This window comes from Limulus polyphemus, unplaced genomic scaffold (assembly GCF_000517525.1).
Source record: "Limulus polyphemus unplaced genomic scaffold, Limulus_polyphemus-2.1.2 Scaffold857, whole genome shotgun sequence".
NCBI classification, from domain to species: Eukaryota; Metazoa; Arthropoda; class Merostomata; order Xiphosura; family Limulidae; genus Limulus; species Limulus polyphemus.
In genome coordinates, this window is record NW_013666467.1 from 262611 (window position 1) to 290588 (window position 27978).

The window sequence follows — 27978 nt, forward strand, 5'->3', positions numbered from 1 at the left end:
ATGCTAAGTTAATCACAATTAATGACAACTTTCTGGCAACAAATGATACATTTTATTGCCATTTATCCTTTTTGTTGTGAATAGGAAGTCTTTATAAATGTTTTCATTAATTAGTTGTTGTCTTCTGTCAAAGAAACAGGTTAAAAGCAGTTTAGTTTCTGACTAAAATACTAGATCTGTTGACATTATGAAGTTAGATGTGTTGTTGTATGAATGTTTTTTAAGTTAAATGTTTGTGTTGTTTTTTCTGAGTTTGTGAAGTTAGATGTGTTGTTGTACTCATGTTTTATTTTATTTAAACGTTTGTATTTTTTCTTATGTCTTTTTTTAAAGAGTTTTAGAGCAGTAGAATATGCAAGTTAAGCTAAAGTATATAACTGACCAATATTGTGTTTGTTGTATCAAAGTCAGCCTGAAAATCTCTGGACTGAGCAAAACATGTCGTCGACATTGTATATGATGAATATAATGTGGTTAAAATACTATTATAGTACACTCCTTTAATTATTTAAAATCCCTAAGGGACTAGTTTTAGAATGTAGTGTTAAAAATTATAATAAGCCTCATAGGATGTCTTACAACAAGTATAATTAATAGTATTATGAATAGTTAACATTCTCTATAAAATGGTATTCAATTTTCTTATATACTGATGAGTTCTGTACAATAACATTTAGGCCACTTTATATAAAAATGAGTCTTCTGAATTGGTCCCTTCAAGGCTGTCATTAAAACAAATGCTTGGATACTAAAAAATACCTATATCTCAAGGCTGGACACATTTTTACTTAAGTAACTCTCTTCACTGTTTTGAGTAAAATTCTGTTTAACAGTATAAGAGAAATGCAGACAAGTATGGTATGTGGGGACTTCCAATCTGTCTTCCAGTCTGAATAATAATCTATCTCGAGGCTGGACACATTTTTACTTAAGTAACTCTCTTCACAGTTTTGAGTAAAATACTGTTTAATTCTGTTTAACAGTATAAGAGAAATGCAGACAAGCTTCAGTACGTGCTAAGAGAGGAGTTAGCTTAAGTACTGCAATTCTACTAACTAAAATTACAACTTTACTGTTATTCTACAATTAAGTTTAATAGATACAAATAATATGTTCCCCGTATGAAATAATGATGATGTTCAGGCCGATAGTAACTATATTACTATTCACAAAATCAGCTTTAACTAGGCAAAACTCCAGTTTTTTAATAAGGTGATAATCTGTGAAGAAACAATAACCCAATATTTTCTTGCTAACAAATATTACTACACAGCCACTAAAGGTAAATGCTTTCTGCCAATACATGATTTCACCATGATAATAAAATGACAGAGAACATTTCAGTCGTGAGTAGCTTTAAGGTTATAATGTGCAATGGTATGTTTAATCGGTAATTATTTTTCCCAAGTTCAGTAATAAAATATTTTAGTAATACAAAAAAAAAGGACAATTTGATGACGAGGAACCCACTTTTTACAAAATAAAAGTTTGGAGATGGCTTGAATGGGTAATGAAGAAAACTTTATTATAAATGTACAAAGTTTTGATAAGATTATGTCATCATTAGACTATGTCATCTCCAAACTATAAATATTGAACAATGTAAAACAAAAGAGTAAGTACTTTATTAAAATGTGCCACACAATCCAGAAATATATTAAAAAGACAGATTCACACTCACACTAAAACACAAGATAAATTACCTGTATACAGTATCCCATCAGTGCTACGGCATGGAGAGGCAGCTACTAACTCTGGAATAGTGAATGGGAGCTTCTTGAGCGATTGTCTTCCATCAACAACACCATAGACATAAAGACTTCCATCTTGAGGGTTTGGAAGGAAGGTTGGTCTAAAAGTACAAAAGAGACTACAAATTACAGAGTTCACTAAATACTTAACATTTACAGAACTGGTACACAAAAGCATTTAAAACACAAACTTAGTAAAAACCTGTATTAGATTTGTCTTTAAAGGTTTGAATACACCAACTCTGAACTTTAGTAGTATAGATTAAGCTTTATGTAACTGTCATGATAGAAAAGACTTTCATTTAGATAGTATTGATTAATTTAGTTTTGTGAGTGAATGTTTTATTATTGTTTAGTTTTTGTTATAATAAGAGTTAAAAGCAGACGATTGTAGGAAGTTTTGTGAATAATTCATTGATGTCGAGAATATAGAAGGTGGACAGATGATTAGATAATATAGATGTAAATAGCATGAGGTGAGAGGGAAGCAGTAGACAGATAATAGCAAAGTGAATAAAGTTGGTGTGAAGTTAACTACCATAGAAGTGATAGGCCTAAGGTTTAATATGTTAGAGTCAAACTAAAAGCAGAATGGAAGATAAGAAAAATAATTTTGTTCCATCAAAGTGTGATTCTAAAGTAATTGAATCAGCCTGAGTACACTTTAACAAAAGGAGCAGAGGACCTTCAAAAGAAATAAGACCAAACAATTACGGTAACTCACGCCACAATTGTAACTTGTAAGTGAATCACATAGAATACTAGTGCAATAGAAATAGAGAAGACGGTTCAGCTTGTCAAATGAAATTCTAAAGTAATTGAATAGGCCTAAGTGGATATTTAATAAGGAGAGAACTACATATATAGTATTTATGATAGGTTCATAATATCTATAGTGTTGAAGAATTTACTGTTCATACGTTAACTTGTTCTGAATATATATATATTATTTTGAAAACAAATGAAGTGTGTTTACTGTTTATTCATTGTTGAATTTATCACTAACAAGTCGCAGACACCTACTGTAGAAGAATCCTAAGCTCAACAAAAACATAGTACATATTTATACTATTAAGAAATATAACTAAAAGCCTTTTTATTTTGACAATTGGTGAAGATCAGATTTTTATATTCTGACAGTACCAAAAAAGTATATAAATAACAAAATACAACAATGCTTCATGCACTTGTATACAATAACTTCAGACCAATGAATTAAAATATAATAATTTTCCAGTTGTTATGACACTACTGTGAAATCTTGTATAAACTGTAATTGCATTTCTACACAAAATATAAAGCTAAGACAGGAGTAAGCGATTTGTATATCACAGTATATATAAGATATCAATAACTGAAAACCAAAAGTTAGTGATTCGATTAAAACCAAACAACTTTACTTAGAAAGACTTAACTGTAAATTAGCTAAAATAGAGGAACATTTCAACATTCCTCTATAAATATATATAATTTACGGTTAAATTACCTATCAATACACACAATCATACCAACACACTCACAATCTAAGAAAATTTCAACAATAAACTGAATTCATTCATCAATTATCAAAACAAGAAGCTACCTAACACTACAGACATACCTAAAAACTCACAATTATAAATTAAATAAAGAACCACTAGGAGAATCTGAAGACAGTGTACTAAATAAAATAGCCATCCTAGAAATAGCTACAACCACAGTAGATACAAGTTACAACCTACCAGAAGAACAACAAAAATCACAATGAATCAAAATATGGTCAACAGTCAGAAATCCACGAAATGTAAACCAAATTATAATACTAACCTAACAGAAAACTGAACTTGTGAATTTAAAGGCATCACCATAAAAATGCTACTACCATACAAAGGTAATGACACTGTAACCATGGATAAAGACACCATCAAGTTCTCAAACTGTGGTTGCAGATGACCACTACATAAAAAAAATATCTAACTCAACAGTTAACACAGAATAAAAACATTGAACAACCCCCCAAAAACAACAGAAAGAACTTGGTACAGAAACAATTAACAATACATTACAGTACCACCCACACATTTGTGATTTAAATAAGTTCACAAGCAAGAGTACTCTCTCCATCCCATAGTTAACTGCAGAGATACAACTTGTCACCCCTTAGCTCGATGTTTTCTAAATATAACACCACCACTAACAGGTGCAACATCCTTACATATTAAAAACTCAGTCCAATCTGTAGATATTACAAAGGCAACAGATAAAACACAATGATAAGATTCAATGTATCCAACCTATTCACTAATACACCAACCTTCAAAACTACAGATACTCTTCCAGCAGTGATGAAACTCTCAAAGAATGCATCCAATCTCCATGACAACAGAACTCCCAACCTACTTCCAAAAAGAGCAAGAAGGACTAAACATGTGGTTCAATTTTAGAATGTTGGATATTTGCATTTCAAATAATAAGATGTTCTGTTGGTAAGTCACCAAGATTGGCACTTATTGGGCAACTTCTGAAATTTTGTGCTTTCACTTTTATGCATATAACTTTTGAAAAATTAGAATACAAAGCTTTAACACTTATGAAGGCATTTTCTTAGAGAGAGAGAGAGATAAAGATAATAATATCTACAAGGTAAAACTACTGTAGATACATCTAGAAAATAAAAATCAGATTTACATAATTTATACATAAACCACAATGACTTTACTGTCAATGATTTCATTTTATCTTCTCTGGACCATACATACACACACATATGCACAATCCAACAGTATAAACAACACTATTAATAAAAGTTTGTAAGCTTACTGTTTATGAAAAAATTTTAAGAAAATTGACATCAGTAAATTTTCAAAGAAAATACATAAAAAAATTAATTCAACATTTCTTAAATTTCATAGCACAGTTTGTTTGTTTTTTTTAACTTTTATTCACTCACCTTTTGGTTACATCTAATGACATTTTCAAAACGGGTTCTGGAAAATTTTAGAAACGAGTTATTCTGCAAGTAATGAATATAGTATCATAATATTTTTACACACAAATCATTAACAATCAAAAACCACAATGAAACTGAAATCATGCTTGAATTCTGCTACTATACAAAAGAAACATATTATCATAAAACTTCAAACTGAACAATAATTTTTTTTCTTTCAAATTACTGCTTTAACCAATCAATCCTTTAAATCTATCAGTCTAGTCTTTTGTGTTTCAGGGTTACTTTGTTTCTAAGCATAACAGTTTCTTTTTTTAAAAACATCAGTATATTACCCACAGATACAATGGTTTTTTAGCCAATTAACTTTTCTCCAGTAGCTTTCTGATAATTCTGAGAAGCAACAAACCACTGGATTTCTTTAAGACTGGCTCTTACCTGAAAATATTTACAAATTACTTGTTCCTGTGAGAAATTTTATGACAATATTATAAACTGATCTAATTCTATCAATAAATTTTCCTAGTGCTCAATTCACCTGGATGTTTCATCTAGAGCCTCATGTGCTTGTTTACTTCTCAATATGTTATAAAAATCACTTACCTCCTGAATTTAAGCCATGAAATATCAAAACTGTTGAGCATTTGAAACAGCATTCAAGTGAAATCAAAGTCTATAAAATCATGCTGGTAAAATGTAACAATTTCTGTGGTACTTTTATTGAGAATCAGTCTTAAAATGGTTTACGTTAAATGAAATTCAATAAATAAGATGAATACACTTAATCATCTAAGCTCAATGTGAAAAGATATGTGTTTAAACAAACATGACTTCCAAAAAAGCTCACCTTCTTTGAAGGACCAATGAACCAGCCCAGTGTACTGACTAACAGCATATAATGAGCCATCCAGAGTAGAAACAAGTAGAGTTGGTTCCACAACAGCCAAAGTTTGAGACTAGATATGTTATTAATAAAATGAGCATTTAATACCTACTTTTCATGCAGTTTTCAAAAGTAAAATAAAAAACATTGTTCTCTGAATGACTAGCCAGAACTTGCCACACATACTAAATAAGATACAAGTTTATATCTGTTTGTGTATGTTATAATAATTTACAGTATTAAATTTACTTAATATGTATTTTAGTTATTAATAGTAATAGCTAGATTAATATACAAAAATTAGGTTTCTTATATAGTAATAACTATATAAGCCAAATTTCTGTGAGGTATGATAAGGGATGGCTGTTAGAGTATGAGATAGCCCAGATGAGCCAATAAATCCCTTGTTGGCCTTAAATTTTATATGTTATGTCCTGTTAATCTGAATTATTTTAAAGTTTTGCTGAACAAGTATGCTACAATTAACTTAGATTTGAAGTTTTGGGTGATGAATGAACTTGATTTGCCAAATAACCTTATTTATTTATATTCTTGTTATGTAAATTTTTTGGTATCCGTTTAAAAAACTAGTTCAGAGTTACATAGGAAAATGCTTTCTTGTGTTATGATTAAAATGTTATTTGTTTGGAATGCTATTAGCAAGGTTCAAGTATGTTTACTATGTTTTCAAGTGACCTTTCTTTATAAATTTCTCTCCACAAATTAAACTTACAAACATTTTCCAAGGGTTCTCCAGAGGTCAGGTTAGTTTACAAACAAAACTGCTAGGCAAAAATCTGCTTTTAAGCAGTATAGCATTTTTTTTTTCAGAATGAATTTTTTGATTCATACATAAAACATGCAGTTACAGTATACAAACATTTAGACAAAAAGTTTATTTTTTCTAAATTGAAATTATGGTGTAAAGTGTAATCCATCATCCTGACTTGTGAAATAATGTTTATACTGACAGAGCCAATCCTAGGAGGGTGTGGGGTCTGAGGCGGTTGCCTCAGTGGCCTTGTCCTAAGGCCAGCCTTGTATACTGGTAGCAAAAGCTCTGTCTGTGGTTTTTATATTCTCTTCATTCTGTTTTTTTTGGTTTTGTTGTTATTACTTTTTTTATATTTGTGGTCATCATAACATAAGTAAGCTTTACCTCCACATGGAACTCTGTCCATATTTTGAAAATTCAAAAAACGATTGTTATTGGTTGGGTTGGTGGCAAGTCAAATGTTTACTTGAAGTTCCCTTGTATTAACTTTATTGTGTATGAGCAGGGCTGCCAATTTTTTTGAATCTGTTTGAGTGAGACTTCTGAAAAAGTAAAATTTTTGCAGACAGTTAAGTGCTGTGAGTGCTGAAAGCAGTCACCTTGTACATTTCCTGGATCACTATGATGCTGAAATTGGCAGAATCTTGATGTTCAAACACCCACAATGTGTTACACTTACATAAGCTACTAATTAGCACATATGTGTAAGCCTCAATGGGCGAGAGTTGATGGCAAATTGCTAAGTAATGTAAAATAATTATTAAAACATTAAAATATTAGTATTAGGAAAAGCCTATAATTCATAAAGAACAATTTATATAAATGAGAACGTACTATTAATATTATCGATGTGTAGTTTAGCTTAATCTCTATGATAACTTAAAAATTTTAATGTTACTTTTCGGGCTTCCTCAGCCCACTTTTGGTTCTACTAGTTCAATAAGTTTATTGGAATTATAAACAAAGCCAAATGTTAACGAGTTAATCCCCCATTCCCCAAAAAACTTGAAAAGGGAACTTGGTATCAATGGTAATTAATAACACAATGTCAACAGTGAACATACGGACAGTTTTGTGGTCAAAACCTTGTACATACCTCGTTTTGAGTACTTTGTGAATTAACATTGTCAAAATAAAATACTTGAAGTATAAAACATAAAGCATGTACTAAACAACCCCTACAATTCATTTCAGTATGGCTTCTAGTTCTAACATCACTTTCGGAATACAAACAAAGATTTAAACTAAGCCTACATAAGTTTAACTAGCATACTTGCAACTTTCTTAATATTTATGACGCAATAATACAGCATTTTACACATTTATTTTCAATATGCGTTATAATAACAAATTACGTAAAAATTACGATAAAAATTAAAATCCGCTATTTTCAATATGAAACTTTTATATAACACTCAAAATCCTTTAATTATTTTTAATGTGATTTATTAATATTTTATTGACGAAATTTGAACAGCAGTTATATTTGCAAATATAATTAGCCACTATAAAATAAAAAGTAGAGCAAGGACTATATATATATATATATATGCAGTAAGACACTATTTTAATATATCAACTGAGCGGTAAGTCTGAGGGCTTATAATGCTAAAAATCGGGTTTTGATACTTGTGGTGAGTACAGCACAGATAGCCCATCCTGTAAGTTCGCGCTTAAAATATTTATGCGCACAAGCAGTCGGAGACCCATATGTATAAGGTTTAAGTATACCCATTACTAATTTTTAACTACTAACCTGGTGGAGAGGATGCAACAGTCAGCATCACCTGCAATCTGCACGGCTATCCTTAGGTCCGGTATGACCAAGTAATTAAGGCGCTTAACTCGCAATTTGAGGGGTCGCGGGTTCGAATCCTCGTCCCATCCAAACATGCTCGCCCTTTCAGCCGTGGGGGCATTATAATGTGATGGTCAATCCTACTATTCGTTGGTAAATGAGTAGCCCAAGAGTTGGCAGTGGGTGGTGATGACTAGCTGCCTTCCCTCTAGTCTTTCACTGTTAAATTAGAGACGGCTAGCGCAGGTAGCCCTCTTGTAGCTTTGCGCGAAATTCAAAACAAATAAACAAGCTATTCTTAATTGAATAGTAAGATTAACTGTCACTCTCATAATGAAATCACATTTGAAAGTGTATATAAAGTATGTTCAGCTGCTTTAAGGAAGAAACCTTGGACTCTACAACTCACAACCCCGAGCTGTTTTTTGTTTGTAATTAAGCACAAAGCTACACAGTGGGCTATCTGTGCTCTGCCCACCACGGGTATCTAAACCAGATTTCTAGTGCTGTAAGTCCGCAGACATATCGCTGTGCCACTGGGGGGCCAACCCCGAGCTGTGAAAAATATACAACAAAAACACATGAAATTATTTGCTTCGCATGGCACTCACTGAACAGTGGTACTCCCTTCAAAGCAGTAAGTCTAGCTGATATCTTATAAATTTAACATTTGGGTTTCGATGAGCACATGCAGATATCCCATTGTGTAGCTTTGCACTTAACTAGGTAATATGAGATTTAATCAGTCTGGAACATTATCCAGAGTGAATCACTTAGCTTGGACTAGGTAATTGTTTATCCTCTATAAGGTGAATTACACGCCCTATTCCTTTGTGTTTTATAAATAAAGGTTGTGTTTATTTCATTCATTTCTTAGGACAGACTCAGTTTCAGCACTTGCTTATTACAATCATAAAATTAAAATTATTATTTCTGTTAGGCATTTGTGGTGGTATTCTCGCGTAAGACTGATATCCATACGAACATTAAATAGATCTACTTTATAAAGGGAGGATCGATCAGGAAAATTGTGGAGTATATCTGAGTTTAGTTAAACAACTGATGTTTAAGCTAACAAAATGAACAAATTATACACGTGATGTAAAGTATAGCAGAATCATTACATATGTATATCAAAGTACAAAATTTAGTATACATACTTGTGTGAACGCTGGACAATCGCTTTCTATAGGATCAATATATCAGTGAGCATGGATATTCTTCCCTCGAGACGTTTTCCTGTCAACCGACTCACATCAGAAACCTAGTAAAACTGATGATAAGTCAACACTCAGTATTAACAGGAATCGCTGGATTTACCCATCGCAACACATGTTAACAGGTGACTGGTCGTTCGCATACAATCTAGTGAAGGTTGTAACATCTAAACATCATTTATTCAGCAAGTTAAAGACATTGTTGTCGTTGACAATGTGCAAAGGTGTAGCAGTATATCCGTAGGCAAAGTATATACTATCTGCTAGAGAGCAACAAAGGAAGAAATGTAACTAGAGTAAAAACAATTCAATAATTTTCTGGATCACCTGTTTATGAGAAAATTGCACAGAATTATACCAAGTGAAAATTTTGTGAATGTTTTTACATTAATAAAAGAAGATAGATAGCATATAATATGCATGCACATTGCAAATTCATATCCATGTTGTGTACACATTCATGAGTAACAACATCCAACAATGACTTCCTTTATGAAACTTTTAGGTGCCGAGTTACACACATTAACAGATGTTTAATCTGTTGTCCAGCGCCGCAGCAAAAAATCTCGGGATTTGGGTGCAAAATGGTTTTTGTTGGCTCCTTTATAAAAATAAATCATTAATCTACTGCTTCTTGTATTTTGTTTGGTTTCAGAAGGAGGTCATTCTAGACCTCCTGAGCCGGTGGGCCTGGTACATTCATCACTTTCAACCCATACTGGTATTGTTACGACAGCGGAAGTCACGCGACACTGAGAGCATGCGCGCTGAAGTCTCTCGAATGATCATGAATTTGCCCACCAGATCGAGTGTGATCTAGATGCTCTCTTTTTTTTAGTATATATAAGCCTGGCAAAGAAAGCCAGCGGCGGAGAGATAATTGCGTCAAGCGAAGAATAGGCACCGTAAGTAAAGTGTGTGAATCACTGTGATTTATAACGTGTGTTATAAAAGTTTAGATTGACGAGGTACGTACTCTCTGTGAAATTACTGTATATTAAAAGTTTGTATCGAGGAAGAATAAACTGGGTTAATCAAGAAAGAACTTGTATCGCTGAAGTTTCTCGGAAAGAATTTATAACGGAAATTAACAAACAAGCAGATAAGCAACAGTATGTTCAGACTGTTTTCTCTTTTTCTTAATGGGCCTGTTGGCTAAGGCACTCGACTTACAATCTCGTCGCCTAACACGCTCGCTCTTTCAGCTGTAGGGGCATTATAATGTGATGGTCCCAAGAGATGGCGATAGTTGGCATTGACTAATTGCTTTCCTTCTAGTCTATTATCACTGGTATATTAGGGACGGCTAGCGCAGATATCTGTTGTGTAGCTTTGTGCGAAATTAAAAACAAAACAATTTTTTTTTCATAATTTTTGCACATCTACTGTGCATTTTCTTCTGAATCTAAAATAGTTCTGAGGAGTTGTGTACTGTTTTTACTTATTTTTCAGTGATCATTTACGATGTTCTTTTCTTGAAAAGACAAAAACTCGAAATCGTCGTGTTCCCTGTTTCTATTTGTATTTAGCAATTTGAAAGTTAATAATATTTTGTGCGCCTCGATCGTAACATTTATTTCAGTTTTTACCAAAAGAACTTCTTAAACATAAAACTCATTTCCACATTTTTTCTTTTACTCGGTTAATTTATATCATTCTTACTTTTGGTTTATGTACACGTTTTTGTCATTATTAAGTATTCCATTAAGATACCACCTTCTTAGAGGTGTATCTTGTTTTGTATATTTTTGTTGTTTTTAGCACAAAGCTACACATTGAGCTAATTGCCTGTACTGCGCCTACCACGGGTTTTCCATTGAAACCCGGTGTTTAGCGTTATAAGACGCCACTAGGTGGGGGGGGGGGACAATATTTTAAATTAGATCAACAACAGGTTAAGACTGTTTTAATAAATATCATATAAATTAAATTTTTAATTGGTGCATTATATAAGCTATCATATCATTGTTGTCAATTGATATTTTTGTGAAATATTGTATTTTATCATTTTAGGTATTTTGTTTGTTTTTGCATTGAAAAAAATAAAAGCCATGGAAAAGCAATCAGATAAAGACAAATGTATGGTAGCGCTAGTGTCGTTTCTGCTTGACATCAGCTGATGATAGAAATAGAACTTTGAACTGTGTTATCTAGTTGGGTATTGTAGGATGTGAAAATTCGAGAAGTGGGTTGTAAGTTAAGCAATGGATGAATTTATTTTGCTTCGGTTTGTTAATTGATAACAATTATTAAAATCTACTATCATAACCAAATTCCTCGGAAGTTTATTTGTTATTATTAGTATTGCTCTTATTAATAACATTATTCATTAGTAGTATTACTATTAGTATTAGTGCTGTAACACTAACAGTGTAAGTTGTAACTGTGTAAAGTGATCTTTTTCATAACAATTTAAAATTAATATTGTATCATTATAATAATACCAGTAATGTATGCCAAATATTATTATCATATCGATATCATATGATAGAGACATTGAATTAAGTTCCAACTAATTTAACCGAATCAAACGTCAAATTAAACGTATCATTAAATTTTTAAAGTGTTAACAAAGTACAGTTACTTATAGTTACATTGTAACCATTAACATAATAATAATGTATTATGTAAATCATTACATTGGTTCAGGTGTAAGTTCATACCCTGCATCTGTTTGTAAATTACATCAGTCATATTCTGTGTTGACACTGCCACTGAACATCAATGCCAAAGGCTAAGAAGTGTGAAAACTTTGCTTGAGATCATAAATAAGCATTCCACACTTATTTTTGGAAGGAAAGCAAATATATGTGGTTTGTTTTTCTTTCCAGCATAGCATAAGTAGTAGTACATTAGTAGTATGTATATATATACTATACTTTTATATACATACATAAATTTATATACATATAGTTTAAGGACAACAAGAGACATGTTGGTTCATGTAGGCCATCCCATTCACTAAACTAAAGTTTAAAATAAAAATATAATACTTGAAGCCAACCATTATCATTCAATTATTTATCAAGCCTTCCCTTAAACTTCCCAAAATTAACTGCATCCACCATATCTGAAGGCAACTCATTCCAAAGGCCATACTGTTAGAAAAATAAAGCTGTCTTAGCTGAAGATGACTCCTACTCTGTCAAAATTTATATTTGTGTCTCCTAGTCATACTATCCTTACTATTTAATATGAAAAAATATTATGCATTAACACTAATAATTCCTTTAACAATCTTAAACACTTCAATCAGATCCACTCCAACAGAGAAAACAATTTCAGAGATCTTAGCCTAACATTGTATGATAATCTTTCCATCCCAGGTATCATCCTAGTAGGTCTCATCCTAACTCTTTCCAATAATTCAATGCCCTTCCTAAGGTAAGGCACCCAAGACTGAATGAAATGCTCCAAATGTGACATGATCAATGAAAATAGTTGTGGAACACTAATAATCTGAATGTTTTCATGCTTTGGATTTAATTCCAGTTTTATCAACATAGATGACTGATATAAACACAAAAGACTTAGTGTGAATTTGATGCTGTAGTTGAGTGTAATACTAGCTTGAACATGCAGTGTTACTGGGACAAGATAAGATTTTCAGTTTATGTAGCAAGTTATGTTGTCTGTATTCTGCTTTTAAAGCAGTTGCAAGTGTAATCATTATTTATTTTGTGTTTTAAGACTTAAACTTCATAAAATACTGCTTTAGATGAAGTTACTTTCCAATAGTTTATTATATCTCATTCATTGGGATGGTATTAAATGTTAATTATTATGATAAAAATTTTAACTGTATGAGCCAAATCTTAACTTGTAAGTAATATACTTGGAAAAAGTTAACATTTGAGGACAATAAGGGGCCCGTTGGTTCAATGAGTATGTCCCATCCTCTAAACTTTAGAAAACTAGCCCTTATCGTTTAAATATTTATCGAGTCTTCTCTTAACCTCCTTAAAATGTACTGTATCCACTATATATGAAGGTAACCCATTCCAAAAGTCAACAATCCTGTTATAAAAATAAAACTTTTTTGCTGAAGTTGATCATCGACTCCTATGTTGCCAAAATGTATTTTTGTGTCTTCTTGTCCTACCATTCTCACCATTAAGTATGGAAAAAGATGATGTATCAATTTCATTAAAAATCTTAAACATCTGAATTAGATCTACTCTAAGTTTCTTTTATCCAGAGAAAACAATTTTGAACATCTTAACCTCCTCATATGACAACCTATCCATCCAAAGTATCATACCTAGTAGCCCTCCTTCAAACACTTTCCAACAATTCAATGTCTTTGTTAAGATAGGGAGCCTGAACTCCATTTATGACAATCCTCTGCTTTCTTCTATCCTGCCATTTCTCAAGCTGAGCCAACTTATCCCTCACATCTGTACATGCATAATTATTTTTAGAAGTCATTTTATATGGCACCTTGTCATATATTTTATGAAATCCAGATACACTAAATCCACATTCATTCTCTCATCTACATGTGCAGTAATCTCTCCAAAGAATCTCAAATGATCAGTAAGACAAGATTTTCATCCCAGTGAAACCATGTTGAGTGTCCAACAAAATTTTAGATTTTGTTAAATGAATTTGCAAAGTATCTTTTATTAACCTTTTAAAAACTTTTACCACCAGTGATGTAAAACTAATAAGTTTATAAGTTCATTAACAGTTTGTACCACTTCCCTTGCAAATAGTAGTAACATTAGCCAGCTTCCAATTATCTTGCACTTGCCCACTATTTTAAGGACTTATAAAAAATATTTGTAAGTGACTCATATATCCAAACCCTAACCTCCTTCAAATATCTTGGGGAAATATCTGGTATAGGAGCCTCATCATTCTCTAAACGTTCCAGTTTTTCCTCAAGATTGAGCCATGTATAAACACCACGTTACATTGGTAAATGTAAAGCCTAAATTATTGTTTTACATTATTTTTTCTTGTTAGTACAGTGTAAAATGTTTGTAATTTGTGTATAAAGGGTTATCTGTTTATTTTGGGATATTTAATTTTAGTGACTTTTCTTGTTTTGCAGATATTAAACATCAAACCCATAATCAAGTTCTTGCATTTATCTTTTCTGTAAGCATAACACAAACAACTCATCAAATATAAGAAAAAAAAAGAGACAATTTTGACAATGTCAAACAAAATACATTCCAAATTTAAAGGGAAACAAGCCCCCAGCCTGGCAAACACAATTTCTTTCCGATTTAACCCCATAGAAGAAAACCTAGAGGAAGTTTCAGAAGAAAAAGAAACATTTATAGGTAAATCTAATAAAAAAGTTGCCACTAAAGAATGTCTCAAAGACACAAGAGCACGTCTTTTTCATAAAACTGTTTCTGTAAAGGATACTAAAAAAGGCTTTATGCAATTTAATTTGATATCAACTTGTGAAAAAGATGGAAAAGGAAAAATGGTAGTAGAAACAAAAAATGAAGAAGTGAAAGGCAACCAAAGATTATCAGTGGAAGAAGTAGTTAGAAGTGAAGCAGACTCAAAATGTATGGAAAAAAACAAAGTGGATAGTACAATGTCCACTCCATTTTGTAATATAGATGCAAGAGATTCATCACCAAAAAAAGAAACTATGAGGGAATACTTTGCCAAACTTGGGAAACGCACATCTAGTCTTGATACATCTAAAGCTGCAGATTGCGAGTCACGTTCATTTCTTAGTGGGATAACTGAACGCTTAACTAAAACTGCTCATGAAAAGATAAATAAAGATTCAGTTCCTGGTGCTCATCCTGGTACACAATATGAAGAAAGGAAACACCCATTTACTGGCTCCCAAAAGGAAGATTATTTGTCAGAACAAATAGCACAAGTTGAAGATCCAGTGGGAGAGCAACTACAAGATTCCACGAATGAAAGCAGGCTGAAAGAGAGTACAGATATAATAGAAAAGGCCAAGGAGTGTTTGCAGGAAGAATTTATTTCTGATAGTTATTCATGCATGAATATGGAAAGTAAAATTTCATCTGACAGTTCTAATTATACGTCACACTCTAAAATGTTGGACACCAGTATTACTTCCTTTATATCTGACTCATCCAGTCAGCAGGTCCATACTAAGGTCAGTGTTCCATCATTGGTAACATTTTCCTCTTTATTGGCATCATATACTTCAAGGCCTTGTTCCAAAGAAGATAATGATTTAGACACTTGGGAGTTTGTAGTACAAGAAGAGAAAGTAGAGGCTCCACATGTAATGCCTGTTATGGTTGAGAAACGTGAAAAACCTGAGTCTGTGAAACACACAAACTCATTGTTGAAAGTTTACTTTGATATATTGAAAAAAAGATGGAACAAATCTTCCAAGGTATTCAGCAGAATTTATAACTTGTCTTATACGTGGTTGTTTGTAATGCTCACCTCCTTGATTTTTGCAGCTAGTTTTTTGCCATCATATTTTTCTGGTTTCATTATGGGAGCATGCCTCTCAGGACTCATAGTATATGGATCTTGGTGGTTGGTTAGACCTCCAAGTATGAAACAACCTTTGGAAATTCCTGACTATAATACATTACCTCCTTTGAAGGTACCAGTAGGAGTACCAGTGGAAGATCATAATATTTACAAGGTAAAAGAAGTACTATGTTATTTACAAGGTGAATGATAAAATTATTCCTATGATAAAGATACTAAATTTGCTTCTCTATCTTGAATAATGCTTATTCTGTCACAAATGAAAATTTATGTACTTGCAAATGCATATCTGATTAGTATGAACAATACACCTAATTTAGATGAGTTTATAAAGAAACTTGTGCAGAGTTTGTAACAAAACTTAAAATTTTTTTGTAAGTTTCCTGTCAGAAAAAATTTAGAAAAAAAAAAGTGGAATTTACATGTACAAGGTTTGCTAAGTGTAATTTTATATATATGTATTAATGAATGAGAATGAGCACACACACACACCTATTCTAAAAAGTTTATACTTAACAGACTCATTCACAGAGAGGTTGGTCAAATATTGAGTCTAAATATGAGCTTCCAAAGCTTGTACTTATGAGGTCATAGCATAGACCATTCAAAAGAGTTCATTGAGGTCATCTCTTACCAAAACAACTATCTCAAACTAAATTTAAACATTAGCATCTGTATACTCTCTTGAACAATAATAAATACAAAGCAAGTAATTCTGAAATTGGGCTTACAAAGTGTATTATATGTTTACTAATTTTCCATTTCAGACCCTGTGATACTAGTTTTGTTTTTTAAATAGTTTATTATATTTTACATGTAATTTAGTACTTTAATGTGTTTTAGCAGTTTTTGCCTGATACTTTTTTTGCTTTGAGAGATTAAATTGAGATTAATCGTTCTGTTCTAGTAATATATATAATATTAAAACACAAGTTAGAGCTTCTGGGCTTGCATGTGACTGTTAATTTGCTTTTGCTTTAAAGTTAAAGAAATTTGTGTAATTCAATTTTATTCCTAGGCCTAATAACAGCACTTCATTGCCATATTATATCTATATTTAGGTCTTGTGTCCTATGTTATGTCTAAGTGGTGTTAATTTATTATAATATTAATGTTTTTTGTAAAGTGATATATTATTCACTTATGAACAGCATTTGGTGTTTTTTGTTAAACCTAAACTTATAAAGTCTTATAAAGTTTTATGTAAATAATTGTTCAAATTTAAGGGATTGTATAAAACTAATATTTGATAAGTTTGTTTTTCTGTTATTTGTCTTTTTAAAGTTTTTTAAGTTAGCTGAAAGGTTAACTGTTTTAGTAGAAAATTGTTAAAACTAGATTAGTTAATTTTATATTTGATTGTAAACATAACATTACAGACAACAAGGAACCACTCGGTCCTTAAAGGTTGTCCCTATATACCTATCCAGGAAAAAAATTAAAATCCATAATTTATTTTTAAGAAAATCATCTGTTCTTTTAAGGTATCAACCCCCACTACTGCCTGAAACATTTGGCCAAATTTTTAGGTCTGTAAAAAGTTTTGAGTTTTGTATTCACTTAAGGATATTTGTGGAGCATGTATGTAAACAGTTAGGGTAAATAACACTAATACCATGGTATATTTTTAAACCAAAAAAAACTTGACTTAAAAGAACTTTATTAAGCAACATCAACTGTAACAAACAATTACATGTCATACACTAAGAGTACTTTATATAATTTAGCATGGATCAAGGATCACTGTTACAGGTCTCCCAGTGAAATCTTTAAAAACGTTTTTTTTTGCATTATTACAATTTATTTATTTTATTCTTACTTAGAATAAGCCAAAAATCCATTATAAACAAATAAGTAAATTTGAAAACATATATTTTTAACCAAAAAAACAGAGTCACAAAATTGACAATACATTAGTCATGATATTACCATAATTACCTAATACAGATTCATAGAAATGTAATGAATTTTGCAGCATATTTGAGATGGTGGAAGAATCCAGCTTTCATTATCAGCATTTAACACACACAAAGTAATGGATTTATTCATGTAAATCTTACAAATTGGTAGAGAAATTCACATTTAATATTAATCAAGCATAAATTAATTTTGTATTTGTGTTTTTGAAGAAGAACCCTTTAAAAAGCTTTTTTCTTTAGTGTTCCTCTGTGAATCCTACTCAAAGTTAACTATACTGATAGTTTGATTCTTCATAATCATATGGATGAGAAAGGTTACACATAAATGGGTTGTTTGTATTTTCAAGACACCAATGAACCACAATTATTTTCAAAATTTATACTATTTACAGAACTTGTGTAATGTTTTAATGCCACTTTTAAAATCACAATTCATTATAGTACTGGCATGGTATTTGACTTCAGTAACAAATCTTGTACTGTTTATGTTTTGTCTTTTTTTAATGTGTTATAATAAAACATGAATGTATTTGCACATATTTAGGGATGGATGAATGAGCTACCCTTTGACTATGATCCTGACACATACCATGTGAACAAAACACAGTCAGTGTATGTTCGTCTAGATGATTCTTCACTTGTTTTTGTCCCGTCCAAAATATAATGTATCAAAACGAGCCACGTGGAATGAACATTGTGATGAGCCATTGTTTATTCATCAAAGACACTATGACTTGAAAGGAGCCACTATATCTTTACAACCAGTGGGTTTAACCAGAAAGAGGTACGAGTTAAATGTTATAAAAAAAATTTATATAAAAAAAACTACAAGTACTCTCAATTATAAATTTGTACTTCATATTTACTTTTTTGTGGTAATAGTTAGGAAACAAAGCTTTATATAAAAACTATGTAGAAATTATTTGCTTGTAAAATTGTATTTATTATGAATACTTAAAAGATTTAAGTCCAAGGCATATTTTCTCTAATCCTGCTGTTGTGACATGTGTAGAAAAAATTACATTTGTGAATGTGTTTGGTTTAGATGTCCATTACTCACCACTAATAACATAAAATATTTTAGGTGTTTGGATAACATGTGACATACCATTACAGTTAATTATCCATTATCATTCAGCCAACTAAATGGTTATTTATTTGTAATTTCTTTTCTTCATCAAAATATGAACTGTAGTGAAGAAAAGATTGTTTAGAGGCTTAATCTATTCTTTCAATTGCTACTCCTACTACAACAGACTAGTTGCAACAAATTAAGTATTCATCAGTGCTGCTTGGAAGATTGAAGTAAATAAAATAGGCCTCATATAGTAATGGAACGTAAGCTGCCTGTTTAGTTTAGATGTATTGTTCTTTACCAACTACTAATAACCTAAGTTATTTCAAGTGTTTGGATAACATGTGACATAAAAGTTATCCTTATTATTTAGTGGACTAATTGGTTATTTATTTTTTACTTTCTTTTCTTTATCAAAAAGAAATTTCAGTGAATGAAATATTATGTAAAGGCCTAATCTTTTCTTTGATTCACTACTCCCGCTGTAACAGACTAGTTTTGCTGAATCACTGCTCATCAATGCTGCTTGGAAGAATGAAATAACTAAATAAAGTAGGCCTCATACAGTTATGGCTTCTGCATAATCTTTTTTTTCAGTGAAATTCATGTCTTGATGAAGAAAAGAAATTAACAAATAAATGTTTGTTGATGTGACACTATGAACTATTAATTTTATTAACGTAAATCCCATCAAAAATGACATGGCAAGTACTACCATCCCTACGCCATAGTATACCTTAACCTCACATTTCATTGCTAATTGAAATAAATACATTTTGCAAAATCAAGTTTGACCAACAAAAAGGCAGAAAAGTGCAGTCAAGGCAGTCAAACATTGTTAAATTCCTTTGTGAACCAATCAAAATTAAGATTATTCATGAAATTAATTTGTGGTGTATTCATAGAATAATTACATAGGCCTAAAATTCTGAAATATTTCACAAACAAATAATAAAACTTCACAATAAGTAATGGCATTAATCCTTGTAATTCATAGGATTTTAAGATTGTTTTGTTGAGTAGTTGTGTCATTTACTAGTATAGCTTGGAAATACTTCAGTTAATCTCCCATTTTCCACAGCTAAAAAATTTAATACTTTTTATTTACATTTAAATTTTGTTTTAACTTAAAAAAATAATTCATTCCTTAGGTTGTGGAATAAGGAGTATCCTATATCTATTGTCATCATTAATTCTAAAATATTCCATAATGAACCAAGTGAAGATAATACTCATATGTCGGAGCTTTCCTCAAGATTTAAGTCTCCACAGATGGATTCTTCTAAAAAATCAGCTAGTGATACAGAAGAGAATTCACAAAACAGCATAAAAAAAGAACAAAGTTTAGTGAAGTTGTATTTATTTGCTCGCACTGGGCGAGAAAAAGAAGCATGGTATCATCGATTTAAAAATGCTAGTGAACCACAAAGCACACAGAGTGAAGGTGATAAAGAACAAAAAAGCACGAACTCTGAAGAAAATGAAAGTGATGTTAGCCCTTATAAACAATCAATGTTTACGGATTTAGATATCTATTCAGGAGGATCAGTATCTATCATTAAAGAAGATATTACTTCAGGTGAAGTGGAAAAGGAGAAAAATTTGGATTTTATGACATACATGACAGCACTTTTTAAGTCAAATGCAGCAAAGATAACTTCTGATGGCAGATCAAGTCTCTTTAAAGATAAAAGAATGATTTTAGGATCAATTGGGAAAAGTTCATATGGCTCTAACAAAAGTTTATCATCTCCATGTAAGGACACCACCTTGTGGCTTAATGCTTTTATTCGAAGAATATTTTATGATTTCCTTTCAAAAAACTATTGGTCTATTGCAGTAGCTGATAAAATTCAGCACAAGCTCAGTAAAATCAAAGTAAGTGGGTTAAAATATTAGTAAATGCTTTTTTCTTTTACTGAGTTAAATTGACATTAAGAAAGTTTAGGATTTCTTAATCCATTCTTTTGTAATATTGAGATTACTAGTTCATTATTATGTAGTCAATCTGTTTAATTACCTGTTTTTGTGTTATTCTCTTGTTGACTTAACATTTTGAATATATTTATTTAATATATTAGCATAAACAACTTGTGTTCTTGCTTACCATTACTTAGAAGTTTAAAAATGAACAACTTCTATTAAAATGTGTAGCCTCTAAGCCATTTTATCTTGGTTTCTTACTCTTGGTCAATTTCTCATGTACTCTTTACCCTTTTTACTCTTGAAGAAGAATGGTCAACTAATTGAGTTTCTGGGTCTTTGGAAAGCTACAATTTTTTGATAATCCATTGTGCTAATTCTTTCATCGTGGCTTCTTATTTATATCAACTGTGCTTTCATCACATTTTGTTTTTTATGTCTTCATTTTTTTTCTTACTGCCTTGAGCTTAATTTAATGCATGACAAGAATATGATATAATCCAAGATGCTGTATGAGCAGTAAGTCAAGTTGTCTGTATCAAATGATCAGGTAATACTGCTTTGGCTGGGTAAACATATTTAATATGAGATGTTTTGGTCATTTTACTGAGGTTAATCATGCTTCATGAGAAAGGTATTCCATATTGTCCTTGGACTACTTCCTCTATTATAAGTTATGCTCAGTCTAATGGTCATATTTACGTACTGTTACTTAACATTGTAATATCGATTTAAACAGGCTTCTGTTGAATGACCCTAAGAACAATCTTAGACTGTACATCTTGACAACATTTCTACAGACCCTCCACTGTACTTGGACATTGACTTATAAGACCACATATAAGTGGATCAAAAATTCAAAAGTCAGTTTGAGCTGAACTGGGGGACTTCATAGTGTGTGTGGTTGAATGAAATTGCCATGATTAGAGTTTTCTTTATTGGTTTTCTTTTGAAAATAACCATTGTTTCTCAGATGTGACTGGAATATTGAAACTTATGGCTTGTAAACTTTCATAAACTTCATATCCTTGCTTATTTCCATTTTAACGGTATAATGAAGCATTTGTGACTTCTGCAAAAAGTAAAAATGGGGCACCTATACCACTGGTTGTTGGGTTTCCAGGCACACAAATCTCATACAAGTACACTTTTATACATTAACCAACCTTTTATCACCAATTAAAAGAACAAACTTGGAGTCCTTAGAGGGGGCAGAGTCCACAGGTGCCTAGTGCTGACCCTGAATCTAATTTTCTAATACCACTACTTACCTCCTCTGTTCTCTCCAGTTTGTTCAGATCCTTTCTTCTTCAATGAACCCCTCATCTTACTCCCATAATGGGGTTTTACATTCTCTTTTCACAGGCTCCATTTGAGCTGTTGGCTTAAATGTTCCTTATACCATCTTTGCCTGAAGGCATATTTCATTCTCTTTCTAACATATGGTTGTCATTGTTCAGATATATATATGCCATTGTTGCTTCCCACACTTCTCTACCTTGACTGTTTTTCTTCCTAATACTTCAACTGCTTGGGTTGGTGGTCATTCTTTTTATCCTATCTCGTTCTTTTCAGTTGTTCACCTCTATACTTGTTTGGATCCAGGTTATCTTCTGTGTCTGGTTTGGGCTGTTTAGTGATCCTTGATACATATGTATTCTTTTTGGGTTTCCATCATTGTTTGTTTCTACCTTGGGACCTCTCGCCCTCTACCTTCATAGCTAAGGTCTGCCAACTCTTACGATTAATGTATTCTTCCCTGGATATTGATGCTTGCAGGCTCTTTTACATTTTATCATGACAGCTTTGTCACTTGTCTCATTCTCTTTCATCTCACTTTTGCCAACCATTAGAGGAGATCCTTTAGGCAGGCATGTGGATGACTCCACACATATTCATCTCCCATTATCTTCATCATCTTGCTGTTTCATCTCTTGTGTGGTTTCATCACCCTCCAGTCACTGTTCTTCAATCTACACATTATCTTTGAGAAAAGTAAGTATATTTTCTTCCTTTTTATAGGATCCTGCCATGTGGCTATTGTTGCCTCCCAGGTTGTGCTTTTTTTCCGGGGGTAATAGAAAGCAATCAACCCATCCTCTCTGGTTCTACCAATGCTCACTGAGAGTTATCTTTGTGCTATTACAATTACTAATTTCTGTATATTAGAACCCCCTCTTCCTTTGTCATTCTAGTGTAAGGTATAATCCTATAATTTAATATTTATATCACAATTATTTTAAATATATGATTTGTTTACCCCCTACAATCTTTGGCCTTCTCATTACAACAATTTTCATAAATTTGACTAAATTGTTGTTTAAATTTTGTGTATTAGTAAAGAAACAATTTAAAATATCTTTAGTGGTTAAAATTTTTAACACCAATTCTATCATTTTTTTCAACTCAATGTTGTATTATTTTGCATGGCCTGTTGTCTGAATCCTTTCCTTTCTCTCACCAAAATGGGTTTGGGAATTATAGAAAGATCTGGTCTGATGGATATGATACTTCTGGTAATTTAGTATCTGCAGCACCCAGTACTGCCATTTTCTCAGTTTTTCCTCTGAATTTTATCTTTATTATTTGTTCTCATCTTTCTGAATATTATCTGTATCTTATTATCAAACTTGTCTCACCATTTACTTTTCTTATTTTGGGTTCTTGAAAAAGCTGCTTGTCTATTTTTTTTCTGGAACTTTTTAGGACTACCTCTCAAAATTTTAGTTTTCCTTAAAATCTCTGATTTCTGTGCTACATCAACAATTTTTCTTTTAATGGTCTAGGTTTATCCATAGATCTATTCTGATTAAACTCTCCTAATTTAATTATCTGCTATAAATTTCTTTAACTTTTTTTTACCGTGCTTATTTATCATTTGAATCAATCACATTATAACAGATTGAAAAAACATTTTCTACTTTTCTTTCACTTTACAATCTTTCAATGTTATATCAATCACTTTGTTAATTGCATCCTCAGTTTTATTCATCTTTTTGTGTCCATTCTTTAACTTTAACAATCTCAAAATATTTTTATTTTACTTCCATGGTTTGTCTATTCATTTCTTCCAGAAAAGTTGACCTCACTAAATTGTTTTGATTCATTTCCACAACATTCAGTTTCTTTTCAATATCATTTTGTTTATTCTTTATTTTACCGAATAATTTGTGTAGCTAGTACTTTTACTACATACTTAAATTTGTCATGAATCTACATCATATTGCCTTTATTTTTATCTATCAATTTAGATTAACTCTGATATTTTAAGGAATTTTCATGTTCCTGTATATTACATCATTCACATTGTATTGCAAAAGAATCCTCATCAACTTTTTATCAGTATATATTACAATCCATATTTGTTGGATATATTGTAGGTGTTATTATTTGGTTTATTTTGTGAGTTAATAATTAATGATTGTTTAGTTTTTTTGTAACAAAATTGATCATTTCGAAGGCGATAGTTGTGACAAGTTTGGTTGCATAACTCAGTAAGAGTCGTATGTTGTGTTTGCAATTACATTGTTGTCTAGGCTTTTAATATTGTTGACGTCGCATTACTCGAATCTTCACTATTTGTCTGAGGTCTCAGTGAATAAGGTATTTATATAAGTGGCAAGCGAGCACAAGTGAAGTAAAGTGAAAGAAAAGTTCAGTCAGAACTACATTTTTTTTGTGGTGATAGGTACCCTCCTTCATAGAAGAGCTTCAGCTGATAGAGATAGATATTGGAACAAGCATTCCTATAATTCATCGAGTGTCTGATCCAGCCATGGATCAGCAAGGGTTGTGGATAGACATGGATGTCACCTATCAGGGGTGTTTTCAGATGACCTTGAAGATTCAACTAAATTTGCATAGATTTAAAAAAATTCGACAAGTAGTGATTGCCCCCCAGACCTCACCTTTGGAGCAAGAAAAATTACAAGGCTCTGACAGTCTGTTTTCCAAGTAAGCCCCTCGTATGTCTGTATTGTGGAACAACATGTTTGCTTCTTCAGATCAGTAAGATATAAACCATTTCAATTATCTATTACTCTTAGTTTAAGATATTTATGGATGATTTTTCTCTTTTTTTTTATTTTTGTAAATTGTTGTTTAAAGATTGTGCATTTGATATTTCAGTATCTAGTCATGTAGAAATGCTTTTTTAATAGACCACAGTCTAATTTTAAATTGTTGGTTGTTGAAAGTGGTTTTGCAATTGTGAGCAAGTGAGAAAATTGATCTATAGTGGGAGGAGATTTTGTGTTTTTCAAATAAATTCTGATAATTTTGATACAGTTTCATGGATGTTATTTAAAAAAGAATTCTCACATCCACATTTCTTATGTCTGTGGCATTTGGAGGTACTCTGATGGTGAGAAATGTAATTGCCATAGTACATCAAATGATTGGTTCTGTCTTACGTTCATTGTCTTGGATATAGGACTTGGATATTTGAAGGGTTTTTAACAAGCTCTTCACATACCTTTCCTTTGCTTCTGGTTCTTCTAACCCTGACACTTTTTTAGGGGACACTCAAAATTTTAATTCTGGTATCACTTTAGAACATGAAATTTTTAATAAGTTTTCAAGCCCTGTATATGGTATAACTTTAATCTTACAAAGTATTACAATGGATTTTTAAAGTTAAACATATCATAAAGAAGCACTTACTAATTTAAGCAAAAACTTTTTTGAAACTAATATATTTTGTAAGAAGTGAAATACTTTTTCAGTGTCAGTTTACAGAAAAGCATTGTTGTTCTTGTATTTTGTTGTTCATATACTTCCAAAACTTGGAAATTGTACAGTTCATTAAAGAATTAGGAATAAATTGATTCTACCACAATACTGAAAGCAGTTAACTTGCACTTTCTTATAAATAACTCTGTATGGATACTTTTACAGGATGTAGGATTGTTATATTACAATTCTACGAAAGTATAGTGTCACAGCTGATGATAGTTTTCACAGAAATGATTCCTCTTCCTCATATTCAGTTTTCATTAAAATATATTTAAGTTCCCTGATAATTATCAGTGTTAAAATTTATATATCTCACAAAAAGTTTTGAATTTAGTACTTTTATTATTTTATTTAATTTTTGCATTGATAGGTTACAGTTTTCTGTGACATCTCAATAGAAATAATGAAGTTTCATCACACACATTTTAAGTTCTCTCTAATTTGTGTACAAATCATGCTTTAATTTTGTTTTATATTTGAAAGAAGTAAAACAGGTGACTTACTGTGTTTAGCTTTAGATACATTTAAACCATTTCATGCAAAGAAAACCTGAATTTGAAGATTCTATTTCATATAGTAGCATATAGAAACCTTTAGTTTCCTAAGTTGCCAAACTATACCGTAAGTCTTTCAAAAAAAGAAGAGCTGAACATATGAAAGAGGAAACATTTTGGATAATGTTTTGGGCAAACAAATTACATATTATTGAATAAAAGTTAATAAAGTTTAAACTTGCAGCAAATATATTTTTACATAAGTGAAAATATAGACAGCAGCTTAATTTGTTTATTATAAGATGATCTCATAGAGTAATTATAGTGTACACAGCTTTTGTCATTAGTAATTTTGAGCTAAATACATTTTTCTGTTTTAGATCATGTGTTTTGAATAGTGATGATGGACATGGTGCAGAGTCATCTAGTGGTGAAGATGCAACTCACAAGGATCCATCTGATAAGAAGTGAGTTTTGTTTTTCAATAACTCTTGAAAGTTGAATGGTAAGGTGTTACTGCATGTATACACAGTTTTATTATTGCAAAGAGCTTGTGATTGGTGATAAAATTTGATCAAGTACTTCGTAACATGCTTTTTTTTTAGGAAGGGTTAAGTAAATTACTTTCCTAATCTTGAGATTTTTGCTTACTTTTCTGATACATGTTAAATTTATAATATTTATTCTAAGATAGTAGTAAAGAATAATCATTAGATTAAACAGTAGTTGTTCCTAAGTGTACCAAATACAAAAACATAAAACCAATTTGAAATTGATTCAATAAATAAACTACAATAAAAACAGAAAGGGAAAAGAGAATAACAATTTTTTTTTCATTTAACTAGTTCTGGACTAGTATTTAAGTGACTTGTCAATTTAATGTTACTTACAAGCTGAGGTACTCATCCTTTGTCTGGGTAATAAACTTAAAAAAATGTGGGAGTGGATGCTATGATAAATAACACAAAAATCCTAACTTTGACAAAATTTATTTATAACATAACATATTATTACAGTATTCATTATTACCTGACCAAACGTTTTGTATAAGGTTTAAAAACTCAATATTTATATACTTAACATGGTATACACTGTGCATTGGTGAGGTTGACTTTTTATTAACTCTGGGACTAACTTTGTAACCATTTTGTGCTTGTTATAGTTTTCATAATGTAACTTTTAAATTGGTAAGCAAATGTTAACGAAATTTGGCAGATTTTCAGTAAAAATTACAATGCAAAAAACTTTATATTTTATCTGTTATTTTCATTAATTAATTTCTGTACGGGTTCGATAGATTTGACTGATCTAACAACCACCATAAAAAAATTAGCAAATAAATATAAATTATGCCTCTTGCATTTTAGAATGAACACAAATTATAACATGAAAATGTAAATGTTTAGATGAAGTAGCTTAAATCTCATAACATTATACATTTATATATATTTATTATTGTTATTATATTGACCTTTCAGCCATGCCTGGCTAACAGTACAGAAGTTACAATGATGCGGTTCACATGTACTCACGTTACTGTATCAAATAACATGAAACTGACCTTGTTTTGGCTGTGTTTTAGTAGACTAGTATTTTGTAAAATATGGTCACATTTCAATTATTATACATTACATATGTATATAGATTATTGCTATTTAGAAATAAGTTCTTAAACTTATTTTTCTTAAAACACAGAACAGTAACTAAAGAAGTAAAGCAAACAGTTATCTTTTCTAGTTACGACCTTTGTACTCAGTTGCTGCTTCACGTAGGTTGCTAAGCTTTTAAAAATTTTGCACGTGGAGAATATGAAACAAAATAATTTTTTTTTTTATTTGAATAACTAAAAAATCATAAATTACTACATCAATACCATAGAATTCCACTATAATGTTCATACTTAATAACTAAGCTGTATTTTAGTCTAAAAAAATATGAAATTACAAGCAGACTAAAGAGACATCCTATCTCCTTGAAATCTTGATTCAAAAGAAAGACATGGCAGCCTAAGACTTTAAAATGGC

General features: G+C 31.2%; 2 protein-coding genes across 5 annotated transcripts in view; one reads left to right on the forward strand and one right to left on the reverse strand.

The window, feature by feature from the left end:
* LOC106460892 (serine/threonine-protein kinase/endoribonuclease IRE1-like) overlaps positions 1–7611 on the reverse strand; it is a 38845-nt gene extending 31234 nt beyond the window's left edge. The window contains exons 1-4 of one of the 2 annotated variants that reach the window (XM_022387703.1): positions 7435–7611; positions 5528–5636; positions 4681–4717; positions 1704–1852 (exon numbers count right to left, since the gene is read on the reverse strand). In XM_022387703.1, the coding sequence (XP_022243411.1) occupies positions 1704–1852; positions 4681–4717; positions 5528–5636; positions 7435–7527 (388 nt within the window). In that variant the 5' untranslated portion in view covers positions 7528–7611. Of the gene's footprint in view, positions 1–1703; positions 1853–4680; positions 4718–5015; positions 5035–5527; positions 5637–7434 lie in introns of those variants that run through there. The other variant, XM_022387704.1, reaches the window with a different exon arrangement.
* A 3859-nt stretch (positions 7612–11470) lies between these two features.
* The window catches only part of LOC106460893 (testis-expressed protein 2-like), a 26814-nt gene continuing 10306 nt past the window's right edge, over positions 11471–27978 (forward strand). Inside the window, exons 1-5 of one of the 3 annotated variants that reach the window (XM_022387705.1) lie at positions 15828–15963; positions 18273–18512; positions 19955–20681; positions 24415–24680; positions 26335–26421. In XM_022387705.1, coding sequence (XP_022243413.1) covers positions 18355–18512; positions 19955–20681; positions 24415–24680; positions 26335–26421 — 1238 coding nt within the window. In that variant the 5' untranslated portion in view covers positions 15828–15963; positions 18273–18354. Of the gene's footprint in view, positions 11546–14409; positions 15964–17193; positions 17339–18272; positions 18513–19954; positions 20682–24414; positions 24681–26334; positions 26422–27978 lie in introns of those variants that run through there. The other 2 variants (XM_022387706.1, XR_002610875.1) reach the window with 2 other exon arrangements.